General features: G+C 51.8%; 1 protein-coding gene across 1 annotated transcript in view; it reads left to right on the forward strand.

Moving 5' to 3' along the window:
- LOC147097203 (transcription factor NF-E2 45 kDa subunit-like) overlaps positions 1-26,441 on the forward strand; it is a 40,890-nt gene that overhangs the window by 4,084 nt on the left and 10,365 nt on the right. Inside the window, exons 2-3 of the mRNA XM_085973086.1 lie at positions 3,080-3,169; positions 11,422-11,616. Of these exons, the coding sequence (XP_085829212.1) occupies positions 3,125-3,169; positions 11,422-11,616 (240 nt within the window). The 5' untranslated portion in view covers positions 3,080-3,124. The remainder of the gene's footprint in view (positions 1-3,079; positions 3,170-11,421; positions 11,617-26,441) is intronic.

The raw sequence follows: 26,441 nt of genomic DNA on the forward strand, positions 1-26,441 counted from the left end.
GGGGACCGAGTGTAACATATCAAAGTTTGCAGATGATACTAAGATGGGAGGGAAAGTAGTGAGTGAGGAGGACATAAAAAACCTGCAAGGGGACATAGACAGGCTAAGTAAGTGGGCAGAGATTTGGCAGATGGAATACAATACTGGAAAGTGTGAGGTTATGCACTTTGGCAGGAAAAATCGTAGAGCAAGTTATTATCTTAATGGCAAGAAACTGGAAAGTACTGAAGTACAAAGGGATCTGGGGGTCCTGGTGCACGAAACTCAAAAGGTTAGTATGCAGGTGCAGCAAGTGATTAAGAAGGCCAATGGAATGTTGGCTTTCATTGCTAGGGGGATAGAATATAAAAATAGGGAGGTATTGCTTCAGTTGTACAAGGTATTGGTGAGACCGCACCTGGAATACTGCGTACAGTTCTGGTGTCCATACTTAAGAAAGGACATACTTGCTCTCGAGTCAGTACAAAGAAGGTTCACTCGGTTAATCCCGGGGATGAGGGAATGGACGTATGAGGAGAGGTTGAGTAGATTGGGACTCTACTCATTGGAGTTCAGAAGAATGAGAGGCGATCTTATTGAAACATATAAGATTGTGAAGGGGTTGGATCGGGTGGATGCGGGGAAGATGTTCCCGATGATGGGTGAAACTAGAACTAGGGGGCATAGTCTTAGAATAAGGGGCTGCTCTTTCAAAACTGAGATGAGGAGGAACTACTTCACTCAGAGGGTGGTAGGTCCATGGAATATGCTGCCCCAAAAAGCTGTAGAAGCTACATCATTACATAAATTTAAAACAGAAATAGACAGTTTCCTAGAAGTAAAGGGAATTAAGGGTTACGGGGAGCGGGCAGGAATTTGGACATGAGTCTAGGTCCGGATCGGTCATGGCCCTGTGGGTGGCGGAGCGGGCCCAGGGGCCGTGTAGCCTGATCCTGCTCCTATTTCGTGTGTCTAATTCTGTTAGATTCAGGAGATGGTTCTGTGATAGTAGATTGGCGGTTAGGATCAGATCAGCCATGATCTTATTGAATGGCGGAGCAGGTTCGAGGGGCCGATTGGCCTACTCCTGCTCCTATTTCTTATGTTCTTATGTTCTTATTAACTTCACAGAGAAAGACACGGAGGGATGGAGAGTGAGAGAGAGAGAGACAGAGGGAGATAGAGAGAGAGAAGGGGAAAGAGAGAGACAGAGAGAGACAGAGGGAGACAGAGAGAGAGAGAGAGAGATGGAGAGAAAGAATGACAGACTCTTATTTCTCCAGCCCCCTTTCCCCACCTCAGGACGTCCCAATGCTCTTCACAGCCAATGAAGTACTTTTTTTGAAGTGTGCTCACTGTTGTAATGTGGGAAACGCGGCAGCCAATTTGCGCACAGCAAGCTCCCACAAACAGCAATGTGATAATGACCGGATCATCTGTTTTTTTAGTGATGTTGGTTGAGGGATAAATATTGGTCCCAGGACACCGAGGAGAAATGCCCCCCTGCTCTTCTTCGAAATAGTGGCCGTGGGATCTTTTACGTCCACCTGAGAGAGCAGACGGGGCCTTGGTTTAACATCTCATCCGAAAGACGGCACCTCCTACAGTGCGGCGCTCCCTCAGTACTGCCCCTCCGACAGTGCGGCGCTCCCTCAGTACTGACCCTCCGACAGTGCGGCGCTCCCTCAGTACTGCCCCTCCGACAGTGCGGCGCTCCCTCAGTACTGACCCTCCGACAGTGCGGCGCTCCCTCAGTACTGCCCCTCCGACAGTGCGGCGCTCCCTCAGTACTGCCCCTCCAAAAGTGCGGCGCTCCCTCAGTACTGACCCTCCGACAGTGCGGCGCTCCCTCAGTACTGCCCCTCAGACAGTGCGGCGCTCCCTCAGTACTGCCCCTCGGACAGTGCGGCGCTCCCTCAGTACTGCCTCTCCGACAGTGCGGCGCTCCCTCAGTACTGCCCCCTCCGACAGTGCGGCGCTCCCTCAGTACTGCCCCTCCGACAGTGCGGCGCTCCCTCAGTACTGCCTCTCCGATAGTGCGGCGCTCCCTCAGTACTGCCTCTCCGACAGTGCGGCGCTCCCTCAGTACTGCCCCCTCCGACAGTGCGGCGCTCCCTCAGTACTGCCCCTCCGACAGTGCGGCGCTCACTCAGTACTGCCCCTCCGACAGTGCGGCACTCCTTCAGTACCGCCCCTCCGACAGTGCGGCGCTCCCTCAGTACTGCTCCTCCGACAGTGCGGCACTCCCTCAGTACCGTCCCTCCAACAGTGCGGCGCTCCCTCAGTACTGCCCCTCCGACAGTGCCGCGCTCCCTCAGTGCTGCCCCCTCCGACAGTGCGGCGCTCCCTCAGTACTGCCCCTCCAACAGTGCGGCGCTCCCTCAGTACTGCCCCTCCGACAGTGCGGCGCTCCCTCAGTACTGCCCCCTCCGACAGTGCGGCGCTCCCTCAGTACTGCCCCTCCAACAGTGCGGTGCTCCCTCAGTACTGCCCCTCCGACAGTGCGGCGCTCCCTCAGTACTGCCCCCTCCGACAGTGCGGCGCTCCCTCAGTACTGCCCCTCCGACAGTGCGGCGCTCCCTCAGTACTGCCTCTCCGACAGTGCGGCGCTCCCTCAGTACTGCCCCCTCCAACAGTGCGGCGCTCCCTTAGTCCTGCACTGGGAGTGTCGGCCTGGATTATGGGGCTCGAGTCTCTGGAGGGGGATTCAGATGCGGGAGCCAACTGAGCCACAGCTGACACACAGCTGAGTGTGTGTGTGTGTGAGAGTGTGTGTGTGTGTGTGTCAGTGTGAGTGTGTGTGTGAGTGTTTGAGTGTGTGTGTGAGTGTTTGTGAGTGTGTGTGAGTGTGAGTGTGTGTGTGTGTGTGAGTGTGAGTGTGTGAGTGTGAGTGTGTGAGTGTGAGTGTGTGTGAGTGTGAGTGTGTGTGAGTGTGTGTGTGTGTGAGAGAGAGAGTGTGTGAGTGTGTGTGTGTGTGTGTGTGTGTGTGTAAGTGTGAATGAGGTGTGTGTGTGTGTGTGAGTGTGTGAGTGAGTGTGATGGTGTGAGGGGGAAGTGTCTGCACCGTCTGATAACCTCCCCTCTTATCTCGCTGCCCCAGGACCATCACGCTGACGCGCCGCTGGTGACACGTTCTTGCTGCTGGATGTGTTCAAACTGCGTCCTGCCGTTTCCAGGAACCACCTCTGAGGTAATGGACAACGCGAGAGGACTGGGATCAGCTCCCCTGAGCATTCTCCAACGCCCCCAGCAATGTTCTCCACCCCCTGCTCTTCTCCCAAACCCCCCAACGCTCGTCTCCCCTCCTCCTGCTCCCCAGCCCCCGCTCCTCTCCCAACACCCTTACATAGAAACATAGAAGATAGGAGCAGGAGTCGGCCATTCGGCCCCTCGAGCCTGCTCCGCCATTCAATGAGATCATGGCTGATCATCCAAATTCAGTACCCTGTACCTGCCTTCTCCCCATGTCCCTTGATCCCTTTAGCCTTAAGAAATATATCTAACTCCTTCTTGACTGTATTTAATAAGTTGGCCTCAACTGCCTTGTGTGGTAGAGAATTCCACAGGTTCACCACTCTCTGGGTGAAGAAATTCCTCCTCATCTCTGTCCTAAATGGCTTACCCCTTATCCTTAGGCTGTGACCCCTGGTTCTGGACTCCCCAGCCATCGGGAACATCCTTCCTGCATCTAGTCTGTCTAGTCCTGTTAGAATTTTATAAGTTTCAATGAGATCCCCTCTCATTCTTCTAAACTCCAGTGAGTATAAGCCCAATCGACCCAATCTCTCCTCATACATCATTCCTGCCATCCCAGGTATCAGTCTGGTGAATCTTCGCTGCACTCCCTCCATGGCAAGAACATCCTTCCTCAGATAAGGTGACCAAAACTGCACACAATACTCAAAGTGTGGTCTCATCAAGGCCCTGTACAACTGCAGCAAGACATCCTTGTTCCTGTACTCAAACCCTCTCGCTACAAAGGCCAACATACCATTTGACTTCTTAACCGCCTGCTGCACCTGCATGCTTACCTTCAGCGACTGGTGCACAAGGACACCCAGGTCTCGTTGCACTTCCCCTTCTCCCAATCTATTGCCGGTCAGATAATAATCTGCCTTCCTGTTTTTGCCACCAAAGTGGATAACCTCGCATTTATCCACATTATACTGCATCTGCCATGCATCTGCCCAATCACCCAACCTGTCCAAATCATGCTGGAGTTTCTCGGCATCCTCCTCACAGCACACACGCCCACCCAGCTTTGTGTCGTCCCATCTCCCCACCCCCCGCTCCTCTACCAACCCCTCAGTGCCCTTCCTCCCCACCTCCCGCTCCCCTCCGCCTGCTCCCCAACCCCTGCTCCCCCCGCACTCCCTCTCCCCAATCCTCCCCCCTGCTCCCCTCCAGCCGCTCCCCACCCCCCCGCCACCCCTCCTCTGCTCCCCACCCCTCCTGTCATTCACCCCCACAGTCTGCAGACTCTCCCCATAACTCAAGCCCCTCATTCCCTGGTATCGTTCTATACATTAACGGTACCACACCAGGTGAAATCAGCCAGCAAGGCACTGGCTGGGGATGTAACCTGGGATCTTCCTGCCCTGTGTGTGGGGCTCAGTGCCACACTCTTGGACAGGAAGGAAGATCGTGCTTGCCCCCTTGCACCCTGTTCACCTCCAAACTCTCTCACTGGTGCAACCTTTTCCATCCTATTCATAGAATCCTAGAACAGTGCAGCACAGAAGGAGGTCTCTCGGCTCATCGAGTCTGTGCCGGCTTTTTTGAAGAGCAACCCAGTTAGTCCCACTCACCCGCCCCCCACCACCCCCACCCCCCCACCCCCCACCGCACCCCCCTGCTCTTCCCCATATCCCTGACATTTTTTCTCCTTCAGGTACCTATCCAATTTCCTTTTGAAAGCCGCGCTCGAGTCTGCCTCCACCGCCCTCTCAGGCAGCGCATACCAGATCCTAACCACTTGCTGTGTCCTTCTGCCAATCACCTTAAATCTGTGTCCTCTGGTTCTCAACCCTTCCGCCAATGGGAACTGTCTCTCTCCATCTACTCTGTCCAGATCCTTCAAGACTTTGAACACCTCTATCAAATCTCCTCTCAACCTTCTCTGCCCCAAGGAGAACAACCCCAGCTTCTCCAGTCTCTCCACGTCACTGAAGCCCCTCATCCCCTGGTACCATTCTGGTCAATCTCCCCTTAACCTTCTCTGCTCTAAGGAGAACAACCCCAGCTTCTCCAGCCTCTCCACGTCATTGAAGTCCCTCATCCCCTGGAACCATTCTGGTCAATCTCCCCCTTCACCTTCCCTGCTCTAAGGAGAACAACCCCAGCTTCTCCAGTCTCTCCACGTCATTGAAGTCCCTCATCCTCTGGTAACATTCTGGTCAATCTCCCCCTTAACCTTCTCTGCTCTAAGGAGAACAACCCCAGCTTCTCCAGTCTCTCCGCATAACTGAAGTCCCTCATCCCCTGGTACCATTCTCGTAAATCTTTTCTGCACCCTCTCTAAGGCCTTCACATCCGTCCTAAAGTGCGGTGCCCGGAATTGGACACAATACTCCAGTTGGGGACGAACCAGTGTTAGAAACATAGAAACATGGAAAAATAGGAGCAGGAGTCGGCCATTCGGCCCTTCGAGCCTGCTCCGCCATTCAATATGATCATGGCTGATCCTCTATCTCAATACCATATTCCCGCTCTCTCCCCATACCCCTTGATGCCTTTTGTGTCTAGAAATCTATCTATCTCCTTCTTAAATATATTCAGTGACTTGGCCTCCACAGCCATCTGTGGTAGAGAATTCCACAGGTTCACCACCCTCTGAGTGAAGAAATTTCATCCTCATCTCAGTCCCAAATGCCCTACCCCGTATCCTGAGACTGTGACCCCTCGTTCTAGACCCCCCCCCAGCCAGGGGAAACATCCTCCCTGCATCCAGTCTGTCTAGCCCGGTCAGAATTTTATACGTTTCAATGAGATCCCCTCTCATTCTTCTAAACTCTAGTGAATACAGGCCTAGTCGTCCCAATCTCTCCTCATACGACAGTCCTGCCATCCCAGGAATCAGTCTGGTGAGCGGAGGTAGGAGGAGGAGTTGGACCTCCGCCTGGACCATGACCCCACTAGCAAACATCAAGCCATTGTTTCCAAGACTGTCACTGACCTCATCTCCTCTGGAGATCTTCCCCCCATGGCCGCCAACCTCATAGTCCCCCAACCCCACACAGCCCGCTTCTACCTCCTTCCCAAGATCCACAAACAGGACTGCCCTGGTAGACCCATCGTTTCAGCCTGTTTTCTTGCCCCACGGAACCTATCTCTTCCTATCTCGACTCTATTTTTTCTCCCCTTGTCCAGCCTCTTCCCACCTACATCCGCGACTCTTCCGACTCCCTCCGCTACTTTAACAGTTTCCAGTTTCCTGGCCCCAACCGTCTCCTTTTCACTATGGACGTCCAATCCCTCTACACCTCCATCCCCCACCAGGATGGCCTGAGGGCGCTCCGCTTCTTCCTTGAACAGAGGCCCGACCAGTCCCCATCCACCACTACCCTCCTCCACCTGGCTGAACTTGTTCTCACATTGAACAACTTCTCCTCTGACTCCACTCACTTCCTCCAAATTAAAGGTGTTGCTATGGGAACCCGCATGGGTCCTAGCTATGCCTGCCTTTTCGTGGGATATGTGGAACATTCTTTGTTCCAGTCCTACTCAGGTCCCCTCCCTCACCTCTTTTTCCGATACATTGATGACTGTATCGGTGCCGTTTCCTGCTCTCGCCCTGAACTAGATAATTCCATTCACTTTACTTCCAATTTCCACCCTTCCCTCACCTTCACATGGTCCATCTCCGACTCTTCCCTTCCCTTCCTTGACTTCTCCGTCTCCATCTCTGGGGATAAGCTACTGACAAACATTCACTACAAGCCCACTGACTCCCACAGCTACCTGGACTACATTTCCTCCCACCCCGCCTCCTGTAAGGACTCTATTCCATTCTCCCAGTTTCTCCGTCTCCGCCGCGTCTGTTCTGACGATGCCACTTTCCATACTAGTGCTTCCGGCATGTCTTCCTTTTTCCTCAACTGAGGATTCCCCTCTACCGTGGTTGACACGACCGTTGACCGTGTCCATTCTATTTCCCGCACTTCTGCTCTCACCCCTTCCCCTCCCTCCCAGAACCATGATAGGGTTCCCCTTGTCCTCACCTTTCACCCCACCAGCCTCCACGTTCAACGGATCATCCTCCGCCATTTCCGCCACCTCCAACGTGATCCCACCGCCAAACGCATCTTCCCCTCACCTCCCCTTTCAGCATTCCGAAGGGACCGCTCCCTCCGCGACACCCTGGTCCACTCCTCTATCACCCCCAACAGCCCTTCTCCTTCATCTGGCACCGTCCCGTGCAAGAGCAGGAGATGCAACACCTGCCCTTTTACCTCCTCCCTTCCCACTGTCCAGGGCCCCAAACACTCGTTCCAGGTGAAACAGCGATTTACTTGTACTTCTTGCAATTTAGTATACTGTATTCGCTGCTCACGATGCGGTCTCCTCTACATTGGGGAGACCAAACGCAGATTGGGTGACTGGTTTGCGGAACACCTCCGTTCAGTCCGTAAGGGTGACCCTGAGCTTCCGGTCGCCTGTCACTTTAATTCACCGCTCAACTCCCGCTCTGACCTCACTGTCCTCGGCCTCTTACACTGTTCCAATAAAGTAAAACATAAGCTTGTATTCACTAGAGTTTAGAAGAATGAGAGGGGATCTCATTGAAAGGTATAAAATTCTGACAGGGCTAGACAGACTGGATGCAGGGAGGATGTTTCCCCTGGCTGGGGGGTCTAGAACGAGGGGTCACAGTCTCAGGATACGGGGTAGGACATTTAGGACTGAGATGAGGAGAAATTTCTTCACTCAGAGGGCGGTGAACCTGTGGAATTCTGTACCACAGAAGGCTGTGGAGGCCAAGTCACTGAATATATTTAAGAAGGAGATGGATAGATTTCTAGACACAAAAGGCATCAAGGGGTATGGGGAGAGAGCGGGAATATGGTATTGAGAGAGAGGATCAGCCATGATCATATTGAATGGCGGAGCAGGCTCGAAGGGCCGAATGGCCGACTCCTGCTCCTGTTTTTCTGTTTCTATGTCCGTCAGTGAGACTCCTCTCCCCGACTTAGAATCATAGAATGGTTACAGCACGGAAGAAGGCCATTCGGCCCGTCGAGCCCGTGCCGGCTCTCTGCAAGAGCTCTTCAGCTAGTCCCACTCCCCCCGCCCTTTACCCGTAGCCCTGCAAATTTCTTTCCTTCAGATACTTATCCAATTCCCTTTTGAAAGCCGCGATTGAATCTGCCTCCACCACCCTTTCAGGCAGCGCATTCCAGATCACAACCACTCGCTGCATAAAAATGTTTTTCCACATGTCGCCTTTGGTTCTTCTGCCGATCGCCTTAAATCTGTGTCCTCTAGTTCTCGACCCTTCTGCCAATGGGAACAGCTTCTCTCTATCTACTCTGTCCAGACCCGTCATGATTTTGAACACCTCCATCAAATCTCCTCTCAATCTTCTCTGCTCCGAGGAGAACAACCCCAGCTTCTCCAGTTTCTCCACCTCATTGAAGTCCCTCATCCCCGGTACCATTTTGGTCAATCTCCCCCTTAACCTTCTCTGCTTCGAGGAGAACAACCCCAGCTTCTCCAGTCTCTGCACGTCACTGAAGTCCCTCATCCCCGGTACCACTCTGGTCAATCTCCCCCTTAACCTTCTCTGCTCAAAGGAGAACAACCCCAACTTCTCCAGTCTCTCCACGTAACTGAAGTCCCTCATCCCCTGGTACCATTCTGGTCAATCTCCCCCTTAACCTTCTCTGCTCCAAGGAGAACAACCCCAGCTTCTCCAGTCTCTCCATGTAACTGAAGTCCCTCATCCCCTGGTACCATTCTGGTCAATCTCCCCTTAACCTTCTCTGCTCTAAGGAGAACAACCCCAGCTTCTCCAGTCTATCCGCTTCACTGAAGTCCCTCATCCCTGGTACCATTCTGGTCAATCTCCCCCTTAACCTTCTCTGCTTCGAGGAGAACAACCCCAGCTTCTCTAGTCTATCCACTTCACTGAAGTCCCTCATCCCCTGGAACCATTCTGGTCAATCTCCTCCTTAACCTTCTCTGCTCTAAGGAGAACAACCCCAGCTTCTCCAGTCTCTCCACGTAACTGAAGTCCCTCATCCCCTGGAACCATTCTGGTCAATCTCCTCCTTAACCTTCCCTGCTCTAAGGAGTGTGATGAAATATTCCATTCATCACTGCCTGTGACTGTGGTTGGTTTCAGGTTTCCCCTCACCATTGTATTGCCTGTGACTGTGGTTGGTTTCAGGTTTCTCCTCACCATTGTATTGTATATTGGAATGTATGGAATGTGTTGTGTGTAGGGCTCCGCCCATACCTGGCCTCTATGTAAGCCAGCTCAGTCTGGCCTCATATCCAGTACTGCAGAGCTCCAGATGGAAGATACCTCTCTCCACTGCGTGTTATCTTCTAAGTTAATAAAAGCCTTGTTTTGTTCCGCTAACATCGAGTCTCGGGATTATTGAGGCACATCAAGGAGAACAACCCCAGCTTCTCCAGTCTCTCCACACAACTGAAGTCCCTCATCCCCTGGTACCATTCTGGTCAATCTCCCCCTTAACCTTCTCTGCTCCAAGGAGAACAACCCCAGCTCCTCCAGTCTCTCCACGTCACTGAAGTCCCTCATTCCCCTGGAACCATTCTCGTAAATCTTTTCTGCACCCTCTCTAAAGGCCTCCACATCCTTCCTAAAGTGCGGTGCCCAGAATTGGACACAATACTCCAGTTGAGGCCGAACCAGTGTTTTATAAAGGTTCATCATAACTTCCTTGCTTTCGTACTCTCTGCCTCTATTTATGAAGCCCAGGATCCCGTAAGCATTTTTAACCGCTTTCTCAAACTGCCCTGCCACCTTCAACGATTTGTGCATGTATACCCCCAGGTCTCTCTGTTCCGGCATCCCCTTTAGGATTGTACCTTTAGTTTATATTCCCTCTCCTCCTTCTTCCTGTCAAAATGTATCACTTTGCATTTTGTATGTTAAATTTCATCTGCCCCCGTGTCCGCCCGTCCCACCAGCCTGTCTGTGTCCTCTTGAAGTCTATCACTCTCCTCCTCACTGTTCACTATACTTCCAAGTTTTGTGTCATCTGCAAACTTTGAAATAGTGCCCTGTACACCCACGTCCAAGTCATTAATATATATCAAGAAAAGCAGTGGTCCTAGAACCGACCCCTGGGGAACACCACTGTATACCTTCCTCCAGTCCGAAAAACAACCGTTCACCACTACTCTCTGCTTCCTATCAATTAGCCAATTCTGTATCCATGCTGCCACTGTCCCTTTTATTCCATGGGCTGTCCGTTACACACATGCCTGGTTAAGCAACTCCTCGATATTAAAATTCTCATCCTTGTTTTCAAATCCCTCCGTGGCCTCCTAGCCTCCTCCCTATCTCTGTAACCTCCTCCAGCCCCTACAACCCTCCCTATCTCTGTAACCTCCTCCAGCCCCTACAACCCTCCCTATCTCTGTAACCTCCTCCAGTCCCCTACAACCCTCCCTATCTCTGTAACCTCCTCCAGCCCCCTACAACCCTCCCTATCTCTGTAACCTCCTCCAGCCACTACAACCCTCCCTATCTCTGTAACCTCATCCAGCCCCCTACAACCCTCCCTATCTCTGTAACCTCCTCCAGCCCCTACAACTCTCCCTATCTCTGTAACCTCCTCCAGCCCCCTACAACACTCCCTATCTCTGTAACCTCCTCCAGCCCTTACAACTCTCCCTATCTCTGTAACCTCCTCCAGCCCCCTACAACATTCCCTATCTCTGTAAACTCCTCCAGCCCCTACAACTCTCCCTATCTCTGTAACCTCCTCCAGCCCCCGACAACACTCCCTATCTCTGTAACCTCCACCAGCCCCTACACCACTCCTTATCTCTGTAACCTCCTCCAGCACCCTACAACCCTCCCTATCTCTGTAACCTTCTCCAGCCGTCCCAGATCTCTGCGCTCCTCCAATTCTGGCCTCTTGAGCATCCCCCCCGATTTCCATCGCTCCACCATTGACGGCCGTGCCTTCAGCCGCCTGGGCTCTAAGCTCTGGAATTCCCTCCCTAAACCTCTCCGCCTCTCTCTCTCCTCCTTTAAGACGCTCCTTAAAACCTCCCTCTTTGACCAAGCTTTTGGTCACCTGTCCTAATATCTCCTGATGTGGCTTGGGGTCAGATTTTGTCTGATTTACGCTCCTGTGAAGCACCTTGGGATGTTTTACAACGTTAAAGTCGCGGTGTAAATTGGTGGGAGTTGTTACTGTTTGCTGTTTTTCATTCTGCTTTCTCTCTCTCTCCACCCAACAGGTCTCGGTGCGTCACCCTTCGTGCCTCGAGCTGGCCTCGGACTCGATCTACGCTTTACCGATGGCCCCCTGCCCCACCCAGTATGAAGGGGCCCTCCCGCACTACCTCCCGCCACACGGGAGCTGCGCGGAACAGGGACACCCGGGCGAGGCGGAGCTCACCTGGCAGGAACTGATGTCCCTGGCGGAGCTACAGGTGGGTGAGGAACAGACTGGCCTGGGCGGAGGGGGGGGGCGGAAGGGGAAGGCTCCAGTGTAGACGGAGCTTTACTCTGTATCTAACCCCGTGCTGTACCTGCCCTGGGAGTGTTTGATGGGGACAGTGTGGAGGGAGCTTTATCCTGTATCTAACCCGTGCTGTACCTGCCCTGGGAGTGTTTGATGGGGACAGTGTGGAGGGAGCTTTACTCTGTATCTAACCCCGTGCTGTACCTGCCCTGGGAGTGTTTGATGGGACAGTGTGGAGGGAGCTTTACTCTGTATCTAACCCGTGCTGTACCTGCCCTGGGAGTGTTTGATGGGACAGTGTAGAGGAAGCTTTACTCTGTATCTAACCCCGTGCTGTACCTGCCCTGGGAGTGTTTGATGGGGACAGTGTGGAGGGAGCTTTATCCTGTATCTAACCCGTGCTGTACCTGCCCTGGGAGTGTTTGATGGGACAGTGTAGAGGGAGCTTTACTCTGTACCTAACCCCGTGCTGTACCTGCCCTGGGAGTGTTTGATGGGGACAGTGTAGAGGGAGCTTTACTCTGCATCTAACCCCGTGCTGTACCTGCCCTGGGAGTGTTTGATGGGACAGTGTAGAGGGAGCTTTACTCTGTATCTAACCCGTGCTGTACCTGCCCTGGGAGTGTTTGATGGGACAGTGTAGAGGGAGCTTTACTCTGTATCTAACCCGTGCTGTACCTGCCCTGGGAGTGTTTGATGGGACAGTGTAGAGGGAGCTTTACTCTGTATCTAACCCGTGCTGTACCTGCCCTGGGAGTGTTTGATGCGACAGTGTAGAGGGAGTATTGCTCTGTATCTAACCCGTGCTGTACTTACCCTGGGAGTGTTTGATGGGACACTGTAGAGGGAGCTTTACTCTGTATCTAACCCCGTGCTGTACCTGCCCTGGGAGTGTTTGATGGGACAGTGTAGAGGGAGCTTTACTCTGTATCTAACCTCGTGCTGTACCTGCCCTGGGAGTGTTTGATGCGACAGTGTAGAGGGAGCTTTACTCTGTATCTAACCCGTGCTGTACCTGCCCTGGGAGTGTTTGATGGGACAGTGTAGTGGGAGCTTTACTCTGTATCTAACCCATGCTGTACCTGCCCTGGGAGTGTTTGATGGGGACAGTGTGGAGGGAGATTTACTCTGTATCTAACCCGTGCTGTACCTGCCCTGGGAGTGTTTGCTGGGACAGTGTAGAGGGAGCTTTACTCTGTATCTAACCCGTGCTGTACCTGCCCTGGGAGTGTTTGATGGGACAGTGTAGAGGGAGCTTTACTCTGTATCTAACCCCGTGCTGTACCTGCCCCTGAAAGTGTTTGATGGGTCAGTGTAGAGGGAGCTTTACTCTGTATCTAACCCCATGCTGTACCTGGCCTGGGAGTGTTTGATGGGGACAGTGTAGAGGGAGCTTTACTCTGTATCTAACCCCGTGCTGTACCTGCCCTGGGAGTGTTTGATGGGGACAGCGTAGAGGGAGCTTTACTCTTTATCTAACCCGTGCTGTACCTGCCCATTTAGTGTTTGATGGGACAGTGTAGAGGGAGCTTTACTCTGTATCTAACCACGTGCTGTACCTGCCCTGGGAGTGTTTGATGGGACAGTGTAGAGGGAGCTTTACTCTGTATCTAACCCTGTGCTGTACCTGCCCCTGAGAGTGTTTGATGGGTCAGTGTAGAGGGAGCTTTACTCTGTATCTAACCCGTGCTGTGCCTGCCCTGGGAGTGTTTGATGGGACAGTGCAGAGGGAGCTTTACTCTGTACCTAACCCCGTGCTGTACCTGCCCTGGGAGTGTTTGATGGGGACAGTGTAGAGGGAGCTTTACTCTGTATCTAACCCCATGCTGTACCTGCCCTGGGAGTGTTTGATGGGACAGTGTAGAGGGAGCTTTACTCTGCATCTAACCCCATGCTGTACCTGGCCTGGGAGTGTTTGATGGGGACAGTGTAGAGTCATAGAGTCATAGAGTTTTACAGCACAGAAAGAGGCCCTTCGGCCCATCGTGTCTGCGCCGCCCATCCATCCCTGTCCAGTCTAATCCCATTTTCCAGCATTCGGTCCATAGCCTTGTATGCAATGGCATTTCAAGTGCTCATCCAAATGCTTCTTGAATGTTGAGGGTTCCTGCCTCTACCACCCTTTTAGGCATTGAGTTCCACATTCCAACCACCCTCTGGGTGAAAAAGTTCCTCCTCAAATCCCCTCTAAATCTCCTGCCCCTTACCCTGAATCTATGCCCCCTTGTTATTGACCCCCCCACTAAGGGGAAAAGTTCCTCTTTATCTACCCTATCTATGCCCCTCATTATTTTGTACACCTCAATCAGGTCCCCCCTCAGCCTTCTCTGCTCCAAGGAAAACAACTCCAGCCTGTCCAGCCTCTCTTCATAGCTGAGGCGCTCCATCCCAGGTAACATCCTGGTGAATCTTCTCTGCACCCTCTCCAAAGCAATCACATCCTTCCTATAGTGAGGCGACCAGAACTGCACACAGTACTCCAGCTGTGGCCTCACCAGCGTTTTGTACAGCTCCATCATAACCTCCCTGCTCTTATATTCTATGCCTCGGCTAATGAAGGCAAGTATCCCATATGCCTTTTTAACCACCTTATCTACCTGTTCCGCTGCCTTCAGGGATCTATGTACATGTACACCAAGGTCCCTCTGACCCTCTGTACTTCCTAGGGTCCTACCACTCATTGTGTATTCCCTTGCCTTATTTGTCCGTCCAAAATGCATCACCTCGCACTTTTCAGGGTTAAATTCCATTTGCCACTTTTCCGCCCATCTGACCAACCCGTTTATATCGTCCTGTAGCCGGAGGCTTTCCTCCTCGCAATTTACCACCCCACCAATTTTCGTGTCATCTGCGAACTTACTGATCATACCTTTTACATTTTCATCCAAATCATTTATGTAGATCACAAACAATAAGGGACGCAGCACCGATCCCTGAGGTACCCCACTGGACACAGGCTTCCAGTCACAAAAGCAACCTTCGACCATCACCCTCTGCCTCCTGCCACTCAGCCAGTTTAGGATCCAACGCGCCAAGGCACCCTGGATCCCATGGGCTCTTACCTTCTTGACCAGTCTCCTATGCGGGACTTTGTCAAAAGCTTTACTGAAGTCCATGTACACCACATCCACAGCATTTCCCTCATCCACCCCACTTGTCACCCCCTCGAAAAATTCGATCAGATTTGTTAGACATGATTTACCCTTAACAAAGCCATGCTGACTATCCCCGATTAATCCTTGCCTCTCCAAGTGGAGATTAATTTTGTCCCTCAGAATTTTTTCCAATAATTTCCCCACCACAGATGTTAGACTCACTGGCCTGTAATTCCCTGGTTTATCCCTGCTACCCTTCTTGAATAATGGTACTACGTTAGCTGTTCTCCAGTCCTCTGGTACATCCCCTGTGGCCAGAGAGGTTCTGAAAATTAGTGTCAGAGCCCCTGCAATCTCCTCCCTTGCCTCCCACAGCAGCCTGGGATACATCTCGTCCGGGCCTGGGGATTTATCCACTTTTTGGCCCGCTAAAACCGCTAGCACCTCCTCCCTCTCGATGCTAATATGTTCAAGTATGTCACAGTCCCCTTGCCCGATTTCTATGTCTGCATCGTCTTTCTCCATAGTGAACACAGATGCAAAAAATTCATTTAAAACCCCGCCTACATCCTCTGGCTCTACACACAGATTGCCACTTTGGTCCCTAATGGGCCCTACCCTTTCCCTGGTTATCCTCTTGCCCTTAATATACTTATAAAACATCTTAGGATTTTCCTTTATTTTGCTCGCCAGTGTTATTTCATGGCCCCTCCTCGCCCTCCTAATTTCTTTTTTAAGTATGCCCCTGCACTTTTTATACTCCTCTAGGGCTTCTTCTGTCTTTAGTCTTTTGTAACTGCCAAAAGCCCCCCTCTTATTTCTAATGCATTTTTGTATATCCCTTGTCATCCAAGGTTCCCTTTGCTTGTTGGTCCCACCCTTGACCTTTACAGGAACATGTTGGCGTTGTACTCTCTCTATTTCCCTTCTGAAAGTCTCCCACTGTTTTGATGTGGATTTTCCTATAAGCAGCTGCTCCCAGTCCACTTTGGCCAGATCCTGCCTTATCATATTAAAATCGGCCTTCCCCCAATTTAGAACCCTTATTTCCGGGCCGTCTTTGTCTTTTTCCATGACCACCTTAAATCTCACCGAATTATGGTCACTGTCGCCAAAATGTTCTCCTACTGACACTTCCACCACTTGCCCGGCTACATTCCCCAGAATTAGGTCCAGTACCGCCCCCTCTCTTGTAGGACTTTCTACATGTTGGCTCAAAAAGCTCTCCTGGATGCACTTTAAGAATTCTGCACCCTCTAAGCCTTTCACACTCTGACTGTCCCAATTTATATTGGGGAAGTTGAAATCCCCCACTATTATTACCCTATTATTTTCGCACTTCTCGGAGATTTGCCTACATATCTGTTCCTCTATCTCCCCCTGACTGTTTGGGGGCCTATAGTACACTCCCAGCAAAGTGCTTGCCCCCTTTTTGTTTTTAAGTTCTACCCATATGGCCTCATTAGAGGAACCCGCTAATATATCATCCCTCCTTACAGCAGTAATTGACTCCTTAATTAATATTGCAACACCCCCTCCCCTTTTACACCCCCCTCTGTCTCGCCTGAAGATTCTATACCCCGGAATATTGAGCTGCCAGTCCTGACCCTCCCTCAACCATGTCTCCGTGATAGCAACAATATTGTACTCCCATGTGTTCAACAACAACTTCAGTTCATCCACCTTATTTGCAAGACTCCTTGCATTAAAATAAATGCCTTCCAGCCCTGCCATATTCTCTTTTGCCTTCACATATTTGCTCTGCCTTCCCAGCTGACTTGTTTTTCCCTCTGTATTTGGCCGTAAATCACCCCCTACTATAGCTCCACTCTGTACCCCAACCCCCTGCCAAGTTAGTTTAAACCCTCCCCAGCAGTGCTAGCAAACCTCCCCGCAAGGATATTGGTTCCCCCCTGGTTCAGGTGTAAACCGTCCGACTTGTACAAGTCCCACCTTTCCCAGAAGCAGACCCAGTGATCCAGGAAACTAAAGCCCTCCCCCTTGCACCATCCCTTTAGCCACGCATTCATCTGTTCTATCTTCCTATTCCTATACTTACTAGCACGTGGCACCGGGAGTAATCCAGAGATTACAACCTTTGAGGTCCTGCTCCTTAATCCTTCACCTAGCTCCCTAAATTCTTGCTGCAGGACCTCATCCCTCTTTTTACCTATGTCGTTGGTACCAATGTGGACCACGACCACTGGCTGTTCTCCCTCCCCCTCCAGAATGCCCTGCAGCCGCTCAGTGACATCCTTGACCCTGGCACCAGGGAGGCAACAAACCATCCTGGATTCACGTCTACGGCCACAGAAACGCCTATCTGTTCCCCTTACTATAGAATCCCCTACCACTATTGCTCTCCCACTCTTTTTCCCCCCTTCCTGGGCAGCAGGAGCACCCCCAGTGCCAGGAAGTTGGCCGCTGCTGCCTTCCCCTGGTGAGTCAGCCCCCTCAACAGTATCCAAAGCGGTATACTTGTTTGAAAGGGGGATGTCCGCAGGGGTTCCCTGCACTACCTGCCTGCCTTTGTTGCTCCGCCTGATGGTCACCCCCTGTGCTGCCCTACCCTGAGGCGTGCACAACTCGCTAAACGTGTTATCCACGAGCCTTTCAGCATCGCGCATGCTCCAAAATTCATCCACCCGCAGCTCGAGCGCCGCAATGCGGTCTACAAGTAGCTGCAGCTGGATGCATTTCCTGTACACATGGTCATCAGGGACACTGGCAGCATCCTTGACTTCCCACATAGAGCAGGAGGAGCAGAGCACGGGTCTGAACTCTCCTGCCATGACTTACCCCTTTAATTTCTTTAAAAATTTATTCAATACCCCAGTTACAGGTATGCTCTAGGGCGCTTTATTTACCAACTATCCCCACTACACCACAGAAATTTAACACCACAGAATTCAAGCTTGTATTGAAAAAAGAGAAATACTCACCAACCAATCACCTACCTGCTCCCTGGTGACGTCACACACTGATTACTTTTTACCTCTCTCCCCGCTGCTGAGTTGGTAGGCCTCGCCTCTCTCCGGTTTTTATACCGGTCTCACCACGCTGCTCCCGCTGGTCCCGACTGGTCTCGGGCCTCGCCTCTCTCCGGTTTTTATACCGGTCTCACCACGCTGCTCCCGACTGGTCTCGGGCCTCGCCTCTCTCCGGTTTTTATACTGGTCTCACCACGCTGCTCCCGACTGGTCTCGGGCCTCGCCTCTCTCCGGTTTTTATACTGGTCTCACCACGCTGCTCCCGACTGGTCTCGGGCCTCGCCTCTCTCCGGTTTTTATACTGGTCTCACCACGCTGCTCCCGACTGGTCTCGGGCCTCGCCTCTCTCCGGTTTTTATACTGGTCTCACCACGCTGCTCCCGACTGGTCTCGGGCCTCGCCTCTCTCCGGTTTTTATACTGGTCTCACCACGCTGCTCCCGACTGGTCTCGGGCCTCGCCTCTCTCCGCTTTTTATACTGGTCTCACCACGCTGCTCCCGACTGGTCTCGGGCCTCGCCTCTCTCCGGTTTTTATACTGGTCTCACCACGCTGCTCCCGCTGGTCCCGACTGGTCTCGGGCCTCGCCTCTCTCCGCTTTTTATACTGGTCTCACCACGCTGCTCCCGACTGGTCTCGGGCCTCGCCTCTCTCCGGTTTTTATACCGGTCTCACCACGCTGCTCCCGCTGGTCCCGACTGGTCTCGGGCCTCGCCTCTCTCCGGTTTTTATACTGGTCTCACCACGCTGCTCCCGACTGGTCTCGGGCCTCGTCTCTCTCCGGTTTTTATACCGGTCTCACCACGCTGCTCCTGCTGGTCCCGACTGGTCTCGGGCCTCGCCTCTCTCCGGTTTTTATACTGGTCTCACCACGCTGCTCCCGACTGGTCTCGGGCCTCGCCTCTCTCCGGTTTTTATACCGGTCTCACCACACTGCTCCCGACTGGTCTCGGGCCTCGCTGGTCGCCGGGTTTTCTCCCGAGCTCCTCCTCGCTGCTCCCGCTGGTCCCGGGCCTCGCCTCTCTCCGGTTTTTATACCGGTCTCACCACACTGCTCCCGACTGGTCTCGGGCCTCGCTGGTCGCCGGGTTTTCTCCCGAGCTCCTCCTCGCTGCTCCCGCTGGTCCCGACTGGTCTCGGGCCTCGCCTCTCTCCGGTTTTTATACCGGTCTCACCACACTGCTCCCGACTGGTCTCGGGCCTCGCTGGTCGCCGGGTTTTCTCCCGAGCTCCTCCTCGCTGCTCCCGCTGGTCCCGACTGGTCTCGGGCCTCGCCTCTCTCCGGTTTTTATACCGGTCTCACCACACTGCTCCCGACTGGTCTCGGGCCTCACTGGTCACCGGGTTTTCTCCCGAGCTCCTCCTCGCTGCTCCCGCTGGTCCCGACTGGTCTCGGGCCTCGCCTCTCTCCGGTTTTTATACCGGTCTCACCACACTGCTCCCGACTGGTCTCGGGCCTCGCTGGTCGCCGGGTTTCCTCCCGAGCTCCTCCTCGCTGCTCCCGCTGGTCCCGAGGGAGCTTTACTCTGTATCTAACCCCGTGCTGTACCTGCCCTGGGAGTGTTTGATGGGACAGTGTAGAGGGAGCTTTACTCTGTATCTAACCCCGTGCTATACCTGCCCTGGGCGTGTTTGATGGGACAGTGTAGAGGGAGCTTTACTCTGTATCTAACCCCGTGCTGTACCTGCCCTGGGAGTGTTTGATGGGACAGTGTAGAGGGAGCTTCACTCTGTATCTAACCCCGTGCTGTACCTGCCCTGGGAGTGTTTGATGGGACAGTGTAGAGGGAGCTTTACTCTGTATCTAACCCCGTGCTGTACCTGCCCTGGGAGTGTTTGATGGGACAGGGTAGAGGGAGCTTCACTCTGTATCTGACCCCGTGCTGTACCTGCCCTGGGAGTGTTTGATGGGGACAGTGTAGAGGGAGCTTTACTCTGTATCTAACCCCGTGCTGTACCTGCCCTGGGAGTGTTTGATGGGGACAGTGTAGAGGGAGCTTTACTCTGTATCTAACCCCGTGCTGTACCTGCCCTGGGAGTGTTTCATGGGACAGTGTAGAGGGAGCTTTACTCTGTATCTAACCCTGTGCTGTACCTGCCCTGGGAGTGTTTGATGGGACAGTGTAGAGGGAGCTTTACTCTGTATCTAACCCCGTGCTGTACCTGCCCTGGGAGTGTTTGATGGGACAGTGTAGAGGGAGCTTTACTCTGTATCTAACCACGTGCTGTACCTGCCCTGGGAGTGTTTGATGGGACAGTGTAGAGGGAGCTTTACTCTGTATCTAACCCTGTGCTGTACCTGCCCCTGAGAGTGTTTGATGGGACAGTGTAGAGGGAGCTTTACTCTGTATCTAACCCCATGCTGTACCTGTCCTGGGAGTGTTTGATGGGGACAGTGTAGAGGGAGCTTTACTCTGTATCTAACCCCGTGCTGTACCTGCCCTGGGAGTGTTTGATGGGACAGTGTAGAGGGAGCTTTACTCTGTATCTGACCCCGTGCTATACCTGCCCTGGCCGTGTTTGATGGGACAGTGTAGAGGGAGCTTTACTCTGTATCTAACCCCGTGCTGTACCTGCCCTGGGAGTGTTTGATGGGACAGTGTAGAGGGAGCTTTACTCTGTATCTAACCCCGTGCTGTACCTGCCCTGGGAGTGTTTGATGGGACAGTGTAGAGGGAGCTTTACTCTGTATCTAACCCCGTGCTGTACCTGCTCTGGGAGTGTTTGATGGGACAGTGTAGAGGGAGCTTTACTCTGTATCTAACCCCGTGCTGTACCTGCCCTGGGAGTGTTTGATGGGACAGTGTAGAGGGAGCTTTACTCTGTATCTAACCCGTGCTGTACCTGCCCTGGGAGTGTTTGATGTGACAGTGTAGAGGGAGTTTTGCTCTGTATCTAACCCGTGCTGTACGTACCCTGGGAGTGTTTGATGGGACACTGTAGAGGGAGCTTTACTCTGTATCTAACCCCGTGCTGTACCTGCCCTGGAGTGTTTGATGGGACAGTGTAGAGGGAGCTTTACTCTGTATCTAACCCTGTGCTGTACCTGCCCTGAGAGTGTTTGATGGGACAGTGTAGAGGGAGCTTTACTCTGTATCTAACCCGTGCTGTACCTGCCCTGGGAGTATTTTATGGGACAGTGTAGAGGGAGCTTTACTCTGTATCTAACCCCGTGCTGTACCTGCCCTGGGAGTGTTTGATGGGACAGTGTAGAGGGAGCTTTACTCTGTATCTAACCCGTGCTGTACCTGCCCTGGGAGTGTTTGATGTGACAGTGTAGAGGGAGTTTTGCTCTGTATCTAACCCGTGCTGTACTTACCCTGGGAGTGTTTGATGGGACACTGTAGAGGGAGCTTTACTCTGTATCTAACCCCGTGCTGTACCTGCCCTGGAGTGTTTGATGGGACAGTGTAGAGGGAGCTTTACTCTGTATCTAACCCTATGCTGTACCTGCCCTGGGAGTGTTTGATGGGACAGTGTAGAGGGAGCTTTACTCTGTATCTAACCCGTGCTGTACCTGCCCTGGGATTATTTTATGGGACAGTGTAGAGGGAGCTTTACTCTGTATCTAACCCCGTGCTGTACCTGCCCTGGGAGTGTTTGATGGGACAGTGTAGAGGGAGCTTTACTCTGTATCTAACCCGTGCTGTACCTGACCTGGGAGTGTTTGATGGGGACAGTGTAGAGGGAGCTTTATTCTGTATCTAACCCCGTGCTGTACCTGCCCTGGGAGTGTTTGATGGGACAGTGTAGAGGGAGCTTTACTCTGTTTCTAACCCCGTGCTATACCTGCCCTGGGCGTGTTTGATGGGACAGTGTAGCGGGAGCTTTACTCTGTATCTAACCCCGTGCTGTACCTGCCCTGGGATTGTTTGATGGGACAGTGTAGAGGGAGCTTTACTCTGTACCGAACCCCGTGCTGTACCTGCCCTGGGAGTGTTTGATGGGACAGTGTCGAGGGAGCTTTACTCTGTATCTAACCCCGTGCTATACCTGCCCTGGGAGTGTTTGATGTGACAGTGTAGAGGGAGCTTTACTCTGTATCTAACCCCGTGCTGTACCTGCCCTGGGAATGTTTGATGGGACAGTGTAGAGGGAGCTTTACTCTGTATCTAACCCCATGCTGTACCTGGCCTGGGAGTGTTTGATGGGGACAGTGTAGAGGGAGCTTTACTCTGTATCTAACCCCGTGCTGTACCTGCCCGCGAGAGTGTTTGATGGGTCAGTGTAGAGGGAGCTTTACTCTGTATCTAACCCCATGCTGTACCTGGCCTGGGAGTGTTTGATGGGGACAGTGTTGAGGGAGCTTTACTCTGTATCTAACCCCGTGCTGTACCTGCCCTGGGAGTGTTTGATGGGGACAGTGTAGAGGGAGCTTTACTCTGTATCTAACCCGTGCTGTACCTGCCCAGTTAGTGTTTGATGGGACAGTGTAGAGCGAGCTTTACTCTGTATCTAACCCTGTGCTGTACCTGCCCTGGGAGTGTTTGATGAGGCAGTGTAGAGGGAGCTATCCTCTGTATCTAACCCGTGCTGTACCTGCCCTGGGAGTGTTTGATGGGACAGTGTAGAGGTAGCTTTCCTCTCTATCTCACCCATGCTGTACCTGCCCTGGGAGTGTTTGATGGGACAGCGTAGAGGGAGCTTTACTCTCTATCTAACCCGTGCTGTACCAGCCCTGGTAGTGTTTGATGGGACAGTGTAGAGGGAGCTTTACTCTCTTTCTAACCCGTGCTGTACCTGCCCTGGGAGTGTTTGATGGGACAGTGTAGAGGGAGCTTTACTCTGTATCTAACCCGGGAGAGTTTGCTATGGGCCCTGATATGTGTATCCAACGTTTTGAGATAGAACTGTGTCTCTTTAAGAGGCTCAAGTTCGAAAATGCGTTCTTTAAACTGCCTGAAAAATGCAACAATGTGTGGTAAGATAGTTTCTGCCCTGCTTCCTGTGCGTCTCCTCGCTTGAATCTTATCGGGACTGTGCAGATGTGTGTCGGGGAAAGGAGTGGCTGCTGGAGAGGCCGGGCGATGGGGCCTCAACAGCACTGGGTTCTAATCCTGGATTTAAAGGGAGCGAGCAGAGCTGGCTGATGTCTGCATTGCACCCTCTCCCTCATCCCCCCGCCCCCGCTCCTGGAGTTCCTGACCCCGTCTCCTTGGGGTTCCCCGAGCCCCGGCATCTCACGGCCATGGGGTCCCCCCTTCTCCGCCTGTGAGTTCAAGCAGTGAGTGGCTGCAGGACATTCGACCGAGGGGGGAATCGCAGGCGAGCCCTGGGGGGTGTCCTCACTCATGCGAACGCGCGCAGGCACACACTAACGCACTCACGCTCACACTCACGCTCACACACACACACACTCACACAGACAGATAAATAACCAGGTAACCTGTTACAGACACATTAAGGCACAAACACATGCTTACACATACCCTCACACACACACACAGGCGCACAGACTCTCACACGCACACACACTCACACCCTCACAGACACGCACGCCCTCACACACAGTCACACACACCGTCACACACACAGACACGCACACCCTCACACAGACACACACACACTCTCACTCACTCACACAGACACACACACACTCTCACACTCACAGACACACACTCACACAGACACACACTCACACACCCTCACACAGACACACTCTCACACTCACAGACACACACACACTCACAGACACACACTCTCACACTCACACACACACTCTCACACAGACACACACTCACACGCTCACACACACACACACACCGGCATGCACACGCTCACACACAGACGCGCACGCCCTCCCCTCACACACAGACACACACACACAGACACACACACCGTCACACACACACAGACACACACTCTCTCACACTCACACAGACACACACTCTCACACTCACACAGACACACACACACACACTCACACAGACACACACTCTCACACACACTCACACAGACACTCTCACACACACACTCTCTCACACACACACCATCACACACACACAGACACACACCCTGATACTCAGACACACATACACTCTCACACTCACACACACACTCTCACACACACACCCTCACACATACACACACACACCCTCACACAGACACACACACACTCTCACAGACACACACTCACACACCCTCACACACACGAACACACAGACACTCACCCCCACAGACAGTAAGAGCTATGTTGTATCTGTGAGGCCTGTGAATGGTGAAGTCGAGACCGGGAGAGTTTTCCTTTAACCCTAGGGTCTTAAAGGAAGTGGCTACAGAGATAGTGGATGCATTGGTTGTAATCTTCCAAAGTTCCCTTGACTCTGGAAAAGTCGCAGTGGATTGGAAAACCGCAAATGTTTATTCAAAAAAGGAGGGAGTCAGAAAGTAGGAAACTTTCGGCCAGTTAGCCTAACATCTCTCATAGGCAAAATGCTCAAGTCCATTATTAAGGAAGCAGTAGCAGGGCATTTAGAAAATCATAATACAATCAGAGTTAACATGGTTTTATGAAAGGGAAATCGTGTTTGACAAATCTATTAGAGTTCTTTGAGGAGGTAATGAGCAGGGTGGATAAAGGGGAACCAGTAGATGTAGTGTATTTGGATTTCCAAAAGGCATTCGACAAGGTGCCAAATAAAAGTTTATTGTATAAGATAAGAGCTCATGGTGTTGGGGGTAATATATTAGCATGGATAGAGGATTGGCTAACTAACAGAAAACAGAGAGTCGGGAAAAATGGGTCATTTTCAGGATGGCAATCTGTAACTAGTGGGATGCCGCAGGGATCAGTGCTGGGGCCTCAACTATTTACAATCTGTATTAATGACTTGGATGAAGGGACCGAGTGTACTGTAACCAAAATAGTGGAGGATACAAAGATAGGTGGGTTAGCAAGTTGTGAGGAGGACACACAGAGTCTGCAAAGGGATATAGATAGAATCATAGAAAGTTACAGCACGGAAGGAGGCCATTTCGGCCCATCGTGTCCGCGCCGACCAACAAAGTGCGATCCCAGCCTATTCCCAGCTCTCGGTCCGTAGCCCTGCAGGTTACAGCATCCCAAGTGCACATCCAAGTTTAAACTCAAGGACCTGCGACCAGGAAAAGCTTGCGGGACAGACGGCATACTAAACGAGATGATTAAACACGCAGACGACAAACTGAAACTGGCTATCCTAAAACTCTTCAACTTGGTTCTGAGTGTCGGTTATTTCCCTGACATCTGGAACAAAGGACTCATAACACCCATATACAAAAGTGGGGACAAAATCGACCCAAACAACTATCGAGGCATCTGTGTAAACAGTAACCTGGGGAAGGTATTCTGTAGCATCATAAACAAAAGACTTATAAACTTCCTTGAAGAGCACAATGTCTTGAGTAAAAGCCAAATTGGATTCCTGCCAAACTATAGAACATCCGATCATATCTTCACCCTACAGACCCTAATTGACAAACACGTTCACCATAACAAAAGCAAAATCTACGCATGCTTTGTAGATTTCCAGAAGGCTTTCGACTCCATCTGGCATGACGGTTTATTCCTGAAACTTATCGAAAGCGGGGTAGGAGGTAAAACATATGATATAATTAAATCAATGTATACAAACAATAAATGTGCAGTTAAAATTGGAGACAAACAAACAAAATACTTCCCACAGGGGCGGGGGGTGACGCAGGGCTCGCCAATCTCACCGACACTCTTTAATATTTACATTAATGGATTGGCAAAACTACTTGAACAATCTACAGCACCCAGCCTCACCCTATATGAATCCAAGGTTAAATTCCTCCTCTATGCCGACGACCTGGTTCTGCTGTCACCAACTAAGGAGGGTCTACAGCAGAACCTGGACCTGCTGGAGTCGTACTGCCAGACTTGGGCCCTGACAATAAATCCCCAAAAAACCAAAGTCCTTGTGTTCCAGCAAAGATCCAAACAACATGGACCCACAATAAATTTCACAGTAGGAACAACCAAAATTGAACAAACCACTCACTACACATACTTGGGCTTAAAAATCAGTTCTACGGGAAACTTCAAACTGGCTGTGAATGAACTGAAAGAGAAAGCAAGAAGGGCTTTCTATGCCATCAAAAAATCAATCCAAATAGAAATCCCAATTAGCATTTGGCTCAAAATTTTCAAATCAGTAATTGAACCAATTGCACTCTATGGCAGTGAGGTCTGGGGACCACTAACACAACAAGATTTTGCAAAATGGGACAAACACCCAATTGAGATCCTACATGCGGAATTCTGTAAAAGTATCCTCCGGACTCAAAGGAAAACAGTAAACAACGCATGCAGGGCGGAACTAGGCCAATACCCATTAATAATCACTATCCAAAAAAGAGCCACCAAATTTTGGAATCACCTACAAATGAGCAACCCCCAATGCTATCACTACGACGCCCTGAAATGCCAAGAGCTGACCATAAAGAAGAATACCCTCAGTCAACTAGTCCTGGGACTCAATAAAGTAACTAATAACAATACTAACAATAACCAGCCCCAGGACAGTGACAGGGTAACACAAAGAATTCGACCCAACACAATCGTCGCTAAGCAAAAGGAAAAATATGTGTCATATTGGGCAGAAACAACAAAAACCCAAAGCAAACTCAATTGCTACTTGGCCCTAAACAGACAATACAACATAGCTGATTACCTGACCATGGTAAAGGATAACAAACTGAGAAGAA

The sequence above is a fragment of the Somniosus microcephalus genome, chromosome 33, assembly GCF_052327205.1.
Source record: "Somniosus microcephalus isolate GS21.2 chromosome 33, FLI_Smic_1.0, whole genome shotgun sequence".
NCBI classification, from domain to species: Eukaryota; Metazoa; Chordata; class Chondrichthyes; order Squaliformes; family Somniosidae; genus Somniosus; species Somniosus microcephalus.